Below are 11,482 nucleotides of genomic sequence, written 5' to 3' on the forward strand. Positions count from 1 at the left end.
TTGGTCGTTCTTAGTCCTTTACAAATTGGTGGCAGTCGTTACAAATTCTTTACAACATCAAATGGAAATACATAGAATATAAAGAAAGGAAGGTCACAGGGATAGTATGGATTGACAAGAGTCCATGGGAAGGGGATCCAGGAGTCTTAATAGACCACAAGCGGAACATGAGCCAACAGTGTGATGATGCGGCAGCTACAAAAGGCGGCTCTCCGTGGACAGTTCCTGGGAAAAATTGAGAGAAGGACTCACGGGCAGCATATCCCACCATCGAACAGCTCTGACTTTCAAGAAGTTCTTCCAAAAGTTTGGATGGAATTTCTTCTCCTGCCCTTTGAACCCATGGCTCCATTGAGTCCTGGTCTCTGGAGCGTCAGAAAACGAGCTCCTCTCCCATCATCATTGTCATCATCATCCTCACCCTTAGGATGTTTCCCAAACCTGTGATTCTGGACATCAGAGAGTTTGGAAGCTTCTTACCTGCGGCGTCCTTTGAGGCCCCAGAAATCGCAGCCCTCTTGGCCAACTGCAGGAAGGAAACGAAAAGTTTAGGAAACTACATCTCCCAAATTCCCATCCCTTCATCGTTCCACATTCTCCAATAACAGGGGCACCAATCCACACAGACATCCTGTTGTTGCCTGACTTTGGGTGCATCTACAGAGTAAACTTAATTCACTTTGACCTCACTTGGGACGGACAGGGTTCAACGCTGTGGAATCCTGGGAGTCGTAGTTTGAAAAGGTCTACAACTCCCAGGATTCCACAGCACTGAGCCATGGCGGGGAAAGTGGGGTCAAACTGAAGTAATTCTGCAATGTAGATGCGCCCCTTGGCAGAGGAAGCAAAAGGCCTTGGAAAACTACAATTCCCAAGATTCCATAGCACTGAGCCATGTCAGTGAAAGTGGAGTCAAACTGAAGTAATTCTGCAATGTAGATGCGCCCCTTGGCAGAGGAAGCAAAAGGCCTTGGAAAACTACAATTCCCAAGATTCCATAGCACTGAGCCATGTCAGTGAAAGTGGAGTCAAACCACATTAACTCTGCAATGTAGACGCACCCCTTGGCAGAGAAAGCAAAAGGCCTTGGGAAACTACATCTCCCAGGATTCCATATTTATTTACTTATTTTATTTACTACATTTATATCCCACCCTTCTCACCCCGAAGGAGACTCAGTGCAGCTTAAAAATTATATGTACATACAATATATTATATTATTAGTATAGCACAATATTAGCATTATATATTACTATATTGTACTATGCCATCATACTGTAATATTGTTGGTAATATTTCATGTAATATAAACTATATAATTAATATTATTATAGTGCATTAGTATTAGTATTGTATTGTATTACATTATAATTTTATTGTCAATATTCAATATATTATATTATTATATATCATTGTACATTAAATTGTACATTATATACCAGTGATGGCCAACATATGACACGTGTGTCAGTGCCAGCACTGACACGCCTAGCCATTTTTGCTGACACGCAGCCGCATGCAGATTGATTGGATGACTATGTCTTTTGTGGCCAAATTTGGTGTGATTTGGTCCAGTGCTTTTGTTGTTTACTCCATGGGAATTATATATATATATATATATATATATATATATATATATATATACACACACACACACACACACACACACACACACACATACACACACACACACACACATACACTATCATTCTGTTATTATTCTATTATTATTGTAGTATATTATCATATTATTGCTATTATATTATTCATTATTCATGACTACATTGAAACTAGAATAGAGAAAAATTAGCATGGAAACTGCAAGAGGTACCATAGATTGCTGTACATGGAAATAATTGTAGTAAATAGTTTTTGATTTATTGAATATATTACAATTATACATTTTTGTTATTTAAACTATACATATTGCGAAATTATATTGTTTTTTTCTCGAAGTGACACACCACCCAAGTCATGCTAGGTTTTTTGGTGAATTTTGACACACCAAGCGCAAAAGCTTGCCCATCATTGTTATATACAATATACTATACATGCATAACACATATTATATTATTAGCATAGCAGTGACTCATGGCGTTGAAAGTGGGGTCAAACTGCAGTAACTCTACAGTGAAGATGCACCGCTTGGCAAAGGAAGGGGTGTCAAACTGTATTTGTTCTACCGTGTGTAGATGCACCCCTTGAGTCTCCAACTGGGGTAAAGGCAGCGTATAAATAAACAATATCCTCGTCTTCATGTTTATTTTTCCTCCTCCATTGCAAGAACAGCTCTCTAAATGGGGGTTCATTCTCCTATATTTTTGGGGGGCACCCAAAGTGGGGGGTCTCTCACTTACTCACCACGGGACGTTTCAGGTCTGGAGGTTTCCCATCAAAGACAAAGACCGGCCGGATGCCCTTTTTCAGGAGATGCAGCGTCCGATAGAAGAGCCCTTGCAAGAGACTGCAAAGAGGAAAACCGGCATTCATTTCATCCTTGCAGGCGAGGAAATGATTTGCAGCTGCCCCTCTATGTTTGTAGCAAAGCCACAGCACCCAGGGGTGCATCTAAACTGTGGAATTAATGCAATTTTATACAACTTTACCTGACATAGGGTTGTTGTATGTCTTTCGGGCTGTGTGGCCATGTTCCAGAAGTATTCTCTCCTGACGTTTCGCCCACATCTATGGCAGGCATCCTCAGAGGTTGTGAGGTATGGAGAAACTAGGTAAGGAAGGTTAATATATATATAGTAGAGTCTCACTTATCCAAGCCTCGCTTATCCAAGCCTCTGGATTATCCAAGCCATTTTTGTAGTCAATGTTTTCAATATATCGTGATGTTTTGGTGCTAAATTCGTAAATACAGTAATGACAACATAACATTACTGCGTATTGAACCGCTTTTTCTGTCAAATTTGTTGTATAACATGATGTTTTGGTGCTTAATTTGTAAAATCATAACCTAACTTGGTGTTTAATAGGCTTCTCCTTAATCTCTCCTTGTTATCCAACATATTCACTTATCCAACGTTCTGCCGGCCCGTTTATGTTGGATAAGTGAGACTCTACTGTATATGTGGGAAGTCCAGGGTGCGAAAAGAACTCTTTGTCAAGGCCAAGAGCAAGCCATGAGAGCCAAGGGAAAGATCCACCCAGAGGAAATGTGTTCTTACATACATCAAGGGAACCACTGACCGCATAGGCAAACTGATGAAGAAGCACAACCTACAAACTATCTACAGACCCACAAAGAAAATCCAACAAATGCTACGGTCAGCGAAGGACAAGAGGGATCCTCTCATGTCTACAGGAGTCTACCAGATACCATGCAAGTCTACATAGGGACCACCAAACGCAGCATTGCCCAGACACAAGTCAAAGAACATGAAAGGCACTGCAGACTAATTCAACCAGAGAAATCAGCCAGAGCAGAGCACTTGATGAACCAGCCTGGATGCAGAATATTATTTGAGAACGCAGAAATGCTGGACCACTCCAACAACTATCATGTCAGACGACACAGAGAAGCCATTGAAATCCACAAGCATGTGGACAACTTCAACAGAAAGGAGAAAACCATGAAAATGAACAAAATCTGGCTACCAGTATTAAAAAAAACTCAAAAATCAGAACAGTAAATAAGAAGCAACACTCTGAGGGCAGAGGAGCCCCAAGGACGGCTAATGACTGAACAAAGGATGCCCCCCAGGCAAGGGACCAATCTTTCCAATGCTAATTAGGGTGATTAACTGAAACATTAGCACTGGCTTCCAACTGACAAAGGACTCTTGCCACACCCTGGACTCTCCACAGATATATATAAACCTTCCTTGCTTAGTTTCTCCATGCCTCACAACCTCTGAGGATGCCTGCCATAGATGTGGGCGAAACGTCAGGAGAGAATACTTCTGGAACATGGCCACACAGCCATACAACAACCCTGTGATCCCAGCCATGAAAGCCTTTAACTGACATAGCTCAACGCTATGTGAACCTGGGAGTTGTAGTTTTCCCAAGGTCTTCTCTGTACAAGAGTGCTGGTGCATCATCAAGCTACAACTCCCAGGCGTCCATTAGCATTGATCCTTGCAGAGGATTGCTTTCAGCTGCCACCAAAAATATGGAGGATTCGAACTCATTACCACTATGAACACTGTCACCGATGTTATATTCAGGAGCCTTTTCTGTGTTAGGATATTTAGAGAGTCACAAGAGACATTTTATGCGAGGAAAAACAAGTTGTAGTTTATTTGTTCTTAAACAGTAAAAATGTGTAGTGGTTTCAATAACAAGTTAGGCTTTTCTCTTACAAAGGATGGTTTTATATCTTGAATTCTGTGGAAGTACGTTTCTTTACACAGTAAATACAAACAGGACAATGTAAACCTTTAAATCCATTTCTCAACAGAAAGGATTTAACACCAGCACTCTAAACTATAGAGTCTCAATATAGTTCTCAGCCTTTCTTCCCTGGTGTGATGCCCCATGGGCCTCTGAGTCCTGACCCTAGCGCCATCATGGATCATGATGATGAAGACGTGGGATTTCTGCCGTCTCAGCAAGAGACTGTTTCATTCCAGATGCCTTTTGTTGACAATTCTTGCCAAGAACTCATTAAAACGGACCTTGAACAGGCTATCCCCAGCGCTTCTCCCCCTTTCGTGAGAAGGGAGTTTTTTTAAACAAGTCGCTCACAGAAAGCGCAAACAAGGAAAAGCGCGAGATTAGCAGCCAGACAGAGTGCTAATTAGCTCATTTCTCCTGAGAGCTTTCAGGGAGGAACGCATCTGGATGAGGATGTGTTTCAGTTCTTTTCCCTTGGGAAAAGAAGCTCTGGACACCTGTTTGCAAAGATTTGAAATTCCTTAAAAGCTTCCCGCACGGGCTAGCCCGCGCGGAGTCAACAAGTCAGCTCAAGGATTAACTTCGGTTCCAGCCAAGTGTGGACTGCGTTTTGAGTCCGCTAACTCCAGTTCCATCGTGCCTTGCCTTGTCGTGTTCTTGACCCGTCTCATCGTGTTCCCAGCCTTGTATCTTGTGCCAAGTATCCTGTCTTGTCTCCAGTTTCCTGCCTTGGACTTACTTTGAACTTTAGTAAAATCTTGGACGTTTTCCCCACTCAAACTGCTTGGAAGTTGAGTATGTTTCGGTTTTGGATTATAACTTTGAACTCTAATACTATATACTGGACAATATATTTCTGGACTAAAACTGACCTTTCCTGAAAGGTCTATTGATGAACTTTATTTCCTATCTGTTTTTATTCTAATTACTCATTTCCTTAATAAAGATATTAGACTGTTATTGGCCTCCGTGTGTTGGTTCTAGTGCTCTGCGGCCAGGGCGTGACACCTGGAGGCTTTTAACTATATTCCTCAAAGACGCTTCTTTTGAAAAACACAGTTCCCAGGACTATCTCTATCTTCAAAACTCCAAAGACCTTCCAAAATAACTCCCTAACTCAACGAATAATTCTCTGGCTGCATAGCTCCAACTGTCACTTTGGCTCCGCCCGTCTCCAGTTGCTAAGCAACTCTCCCCATTAACATCAACCAATAAGACTGTGCTTCAGAATAAGGTAACCCACTTTTCAGGATCCAAGTTACCCCAGAAGCACACAAAAACACAGAAAAAGTAACTTCCCTGATCCTGGCCATTACTCACCTGATATTTTGACCGTGGCGGTTGATTATCGGTGGCATTGCGGTGCGGAATTGGGAAATGGCCACCGAGGCATCCAAGGCCACCACCTGGTCTGGGCCAAGCAAGTAGAATTATTATTATTATCATCATCATTATTTTCATTATTATTAATGAAATAACCCCTCCGACTACCAATAACGAGACTCAAAACTGTTTACAGCATATTTAAAAACAATACCTATTAAACAATACAGATTGAGCATCCCTTACCCGGAAGGAAGGCTACGAGAAAGGCTGCATCACAGGAACAGTTTTTGCGGACCTTACGGCAGCCTATGACACGGTGCAACATAGAAAAATGCTGCATAAAGTCTACCATATCACCCGGGACTTTGACTTTACAAAAACTGTCCAGACCCTCCTAGAAAACCGCAGCTTCTATGTGGAGTTTCAGAGCAGGAAAAGTAGACGGAGGAGGCAAAAGAATGGCTTACCCCAAGGCAGCGTTCTTGCACCGACCTTGTTTAACATCTTCACCAACGATCAGCCACAACCACCACTCACAAAGAGCTTTATATATGCTGATGACCTGGGCCTCACAACACAAGCAAAAGAGGGTTGTTGTATGTCTTTCGGGCTGTGTGGCCATGTTCCAGAAGCATTCTCTCCTGACGTTTCGCCCACATCTATGGCAGGCATCCCCAGAGGTTGTGAGGCATGGATAAACTAGGCAAGGAAGGTAAAAATATATCTGTGGAGAGTCCAGGGTGTGACAAGAGTCCTTTGTCAGCTGGTTTCCAGCTGACAAATTATATTTATAACTAGCTTTGCCCGGCCACGCGTTGCTGTGGCTTATGCTTTCAGAGTGTTGTTCTTTATTTACTGTCCTGATTTTAGAGATTATATTGTTCTGTATTATTATATCACAGTAATTATTACATATTATATTTATAGTCTTTTATTATCTGCTTAGAACTGGATTATATGAGGCCCCTTCTACACAGGTGTATAAAATGCACACTGAAGTAGATTATATGGCAGTGTGGAATCCAGATAATCCAGTTCAAAACAGATAATATAAGATTATAAATGGGTTATATAGCTGTGTGGAAGGGTCTTGAGTCTACACTGCCATATAATCCAGTTAAAATCAGATAATCTGTATTTTATAGGCAGTGTGGAAGAGGCCAAAGTGAGGCCTAACTCTGCCTGTCCCCTGGGCTGAGTGGGTTGCTAGGAGACCAAGTGGGCGGAGCTTAGCCTTCTAACTGGCAGCAATTGGATACAAATTATTCTTCTCCCTCTAATTAGGACTTTATTTTTCTTTTCTTTTTGTTGTATCAACCCTGAGGCGTGGGTGATGGGTTGTGTTGTCAAATTTCGAGGTTGGGGGGCCTGTACTTTTGTTGTTTTGTGGGTCGCCGTGATGCCATCACTCTTTTGCATATACAATATGTTATATTATTAGTATAGCATGATATTTACTTACTTATTTATTTATTTATTTACAGTATTTATATTCCGCCCTTCTCACCCCGAAGGGGACTCAGGGCAGATTACAATGAACACATATATGGCAAACATTCAATGCCAACAGACAAACAACATACAGTAGACAGGCTCAGAGGCATTTTTAACATTTTTCCAGCTTCACAATTCCGGCCACAGGGGGAGCTGTTGCTTCACTGTCCACTAGTGGCTGTACTTCCTCATTCCTTTCCTCGTGTTTTGCTGGCAGTTTTATGGTGTTGTAAATTAGTTAAATTAGCCTCCCGCATAAAGCGTCCCTAAATTTCCCTAATTGACAGGTGCAACTGTCTTTCGGGGCTGCATAGGTCAACAGCAAGCCGGGGCTATTAATGGTCATGGTCGGAGGCTTAACCCGACCCGGGCTTCGAACTCATGACCTCTTGGTCAGTAGTGATTTATTGCAACTGGTTACTAGCCAGCTACGCCACAGCCCGCCCCCCCCCCCCATATAATAATATGATTATTATATATTATTAGCTTTGCCTGGCCACGCGTTGCTGTGGCTTATGCTTTCAGAGTGTTGTTCTTTATTTACTGTCCTGATTTTAGAGATTATATTGTTCTGTATTATTATATCACAGTAATTATTACATATTATATTTATAATCTTATATTATCTGCTTAGAACTGGATTATATGAGGCTGTATAAAATGCACACTGAAGTGGATTATATGTCAGTGTGGAATCCAGATAATCCAGTTCAAAACAGATAATATAAGATTATAAATGGGTTATATAGCTGTGTGGAAGAGCCTTGAGTCTACACTGCCATATACTGTAATCCAGTTAAAATCAGATAATCTGTATTTTATACGCAGTGTGGAAGAGGCCTAACTCTGCCTGTCCCCTGGGCTGAGTGGGTTGCTAGGAGACCAAGTGGGCGGATCTTAGCCTTCTAACTGGCAGCAATTGGATAAAAACAATTATTCCTCTCCCTCTAATTTGGACTTTATTTTTCTTTTCTTTTTGTTGTATGAACGTAGAGGCATGGATGATGGGCTGTGCTGGCAAGTTTAGTGTTTCTGGGATGTGTAGTTTTGTTGTTTTGTCCGGTGCCGTGATTCCATTACCCTTTTATATATATAGACTAGCTGTGCCCGGCCACGCGTTGCTGTGGCTAGGACTTAATTTTTCTTTTCTTTTTGTTGTATGAACGTAGAGGCGTGGATGAGAGGTTGTGCTGTCAATTTTCGAGGTTGTGGGGCATTTAGTTTAGTTGTTTTGTCCGGTGCCGTGATTCCATTACCCTTTTATATATATAGATTATATATTGTTATATTAACACAGGAGACATGCCAGCTTTGCATAGAGCTGATAGAGAGAGGACTCACCAAGAACCGCAAACTCAAAAAACCAATGTTTATTCACAGCTGTGAAAAGGCTGGCAATATGCAAGTATCTTTAATACACGCAAAACAAAGGATTGCCGCGCTGCATCCAAGGCTTTTGCTGCCTTTTATACGGGGTAACAAACAACTTACATCCTCTTTCCAAAAAGGTGATTCTTTAGAAAAACCACAAACCACAGCGGTGACAACTTGCATCATCTCCTCTCTGCTTGGGATGGGTAAGTTATTTCTTAAACTTTGGTTCCTTCTAACCCGCTGAGCTGCTGAACTTGCTGACCGAACAGTCAGCGGTTCAAATCTGGGTAGCGGGGTGAGCTCCCGCTGTTAGCCCCAGCTTCTGCCAACTTAGCAGTTCGAAAACATGCAAATGTGAGTAGATTAATAGGTACCGCTGTGACAGGAAGGTAACAGCACTCCACGGCCACATGACCTTGGAGGTGTCTATGGACAACGCCGGCTCTTTGGCTTAGAAATTGAGATGAGGACACTAACCCCCAGAGTCGGAAACGACTGGACTTAATGTCAGTGGAAAACCTTTATCTTTAATAATAATAATTACAGTAGAGTCTCACTTATCCAACATAAATGGGCCGGCAGAACATTGGATAAGCGAATATGTTGGATAATGAGGAATTAAGGATAACCCTATTAAACATCAAATTAAGTTATGATTTTACAAATTAAGCACCAAAACATCATGTTAGACAACAAATTTGTCAGAAAAAGTAGTTCAGTACAGAGTAATGCTATATAGTAATTACTGTATTTATGAATTTAGCACCAAAATATGACGATAAATTGAAAGCATTGACTACAAAAACGCGTTGGATAATCCAGAACGTTGGATAAGCGAGTGTTGGATAAGTGAGACTCTACTGTATTATTATTTTATTTTTATACCCCTCCCCATCTCCCCAAAGGGACTCGGGGCAGCTTACATGGGGCCAAGCCCAGGCAGCAGACAATATAAAAACATAACAATAAAATAAATCAATCAAGAATAAAACAAATCTTTACCTATAAAGATATATGTGTCAAACTAAAATTATTTAATTTTAAATATAGAGAAAATTAGTATATACAGTAGAGTGTCACTTATCCAACACTTGCTTATCCAACGTTCTGGATTATCCAACGCATTTTTGTAGTCAATGTTTTCAATATATCATGATATTTTGGTGCTAAATTCATAAATACAATAATTACTACATAGCATTACTGTGTATTGAACTACTTTTTCTGCCAAATTTGTTGTCTAACGTGATGTTTTGGTGCTTAATTTGTAAAATCACAACCTAATTTAATGTGTAATAGGCTTTTCCTTAATCTCTCCTTATTATCCAACATATTCGCTTATCCAACGTTCTGCCGGCCCGTTTATGTTGGATAAGCGAGACTCTACTGTATTTTGGTGCTAAATTCATAAATACAGTAATTACGACATAGCATTACTGTGTATTGAACTACTTTTTCTGCCAAATTTGTTGTCTAACATGATGTTTTGGTGCTTCATTTGTAAAATCATAACCTAATTTGATATTTAATAGGCTTTTCCTCAATGCCTCCTTATTATTCGCTTATCCAACATTCTGCCGGCCCGTTTATGTTGGATCAGTGAGACTCTACTGTAATAATATATTATATGTCTATTTAATATAATTTGTAAAATCATAACCTAATTTGATATTTAATAGGCTTTTCCTCAATGCCTCCTTATTATCCAACATATTCGCTTATCCAACATTACGCTGGTCCGTTTATGTTGGATAAGTGAGACTCTACTGTAATTCATAATATAAAGAAAGCATGCCTCACAACCTCTGAGGATGCCTGCCATAGATGTGGGCGAAACGTCAGGAGAGAATGCTTCTGGAACGTGGTCATACAGCCCGAAGGACGTACAACAACCCTGAAATCCTTAAAAGACAAAGCTTAAAACAGAAACATGGTCTTCAAAGCAAAATCCAAAGTACAGGATGCAAACAGGAGCATGAAAGCAAGAATACTTTGCCAATAAACCTGGCATGATGGGAGTTGTAGTTCACCTACAACCTTATGCATTTTAGACATAATTTTAAACACTTTCGCCTTCTCTGCTTTCCCAAGCCATTGATCTATGGGTCGCATCCTTGAGCCCGGGCATTAGAAGCGCATTAATTTCCCAATGTGGATGCAACCAAGAGAGGGAGGGGCGGGACTTACCCCGGTATCGTTCCAGCGGGATAGTGCGGACGGCCTCGGGGGCTGCTTCCTCGACCAGTTCGGCCAGTTTGACGATGCCCATGGCTGGGCCCCTTCGACTGGGAGAAAGAGGAAGAAGAAGAGCCTGGCCCAGCCCTCTTTCCCCGCCCACTCTTCCATTGCTCTGTACAAGAGTGCCTCTGAGCATGTGCAGAGAGCTCCTTTCTCACTTCCTCCTTATGCAGAAGCCAATATCCCAAAATGCAAAGCATGAAAACAAGGATTAGCCATACAATCCCTTAGCTCGGATTTTATTTATTTATTTATCACAGGGTTTTGCAATATATTTTGCATATGCATAATGAGATGTCCTGCAGATAGCACCCAATGCAAAATGTGTGTGTATGATTTGCAGATACATTACATTCCTTATTATATTTATTTATCATAGGGTTTTGTAATATTTGCATATGCATAATGAGATGTCCTGCAGATAGCACCCAATGCAAAATGTGTGTGTGTGATTTGCAGATACATTACATTCCTTATTATATTTATTTATCATAGGGTTTTGTAATATTTGCATATGCATAATGAGATGTCCTGCAGATAGCACCCGATGCAAAATGTGTGTGTATGATTTGCAGATACATTACATTCCTTAGTATATTTATTTATCATAGGGTTTTGTAATATTTGCATATGCATAATGAGATGTCCTGCAGATAGCACCCAATGCAAAATGTGTGTGTATGATTTGTAGATAGCTTATTCC

General features: G+C 40.9%; 1 protein-coding gene across 3 annotated transcripts in view; it reads right to left on the reverse strand.

The window, feature by feature from the left end:
- The window catches only part of LOC103281575 (probable flap endonuclease 1 homolog), a 29,677-nt gene extending 18,766 nt beyond the window's left edge, over positions 1–10,911 (reverse strand). Inside the window, exons 1-4 of one of the 3 annotated variants that reach the window (XM_062979884.1) lie at positions 10,729–10,911; positions 5,668–5,753; positions 2,362–2,464; positions 481–526 (exon numbers count right to left, since the gene is read on the reverse strand). In XM_062979884.1, the coding sequence (XP_062835954.1) occupies positions 481–526; positions 2,362–2,464; positions 5,668–5,753; positions 10,729–10,887 (394 nt within the window). In that variant the 5' untranslated portion in view covers positions 10,888–10,911. Of the gene's footprint in view, positions 1–480; positions 527–2,361; positions 2,465–5,667; positions 5,759–10,728 lie in introns of all 3 variants that reach the window. The other 2 variants (XM_062979885.1, XM_062979886.1) reach the window with 2 other exon arrangements.
- Positions 10,912–11,482: the final 571 nt, after the last annotated feature.

The sequence above is a fragment of the Anolis carolinensis genome, chromosome 4 (assembly GCF_035594765.1).
Source record: "Anolis carolinensis isolate JA03-04 chromosome 4, rAnoCar3.1.pri, whole genome shotgun sequence".
Taxonomy (NCBI): Eukaryota; Metazoa; Chordata; class Lepidosauria; order Squamata; family Dactyloidae; genus Anolis; species Anolis carolinensis.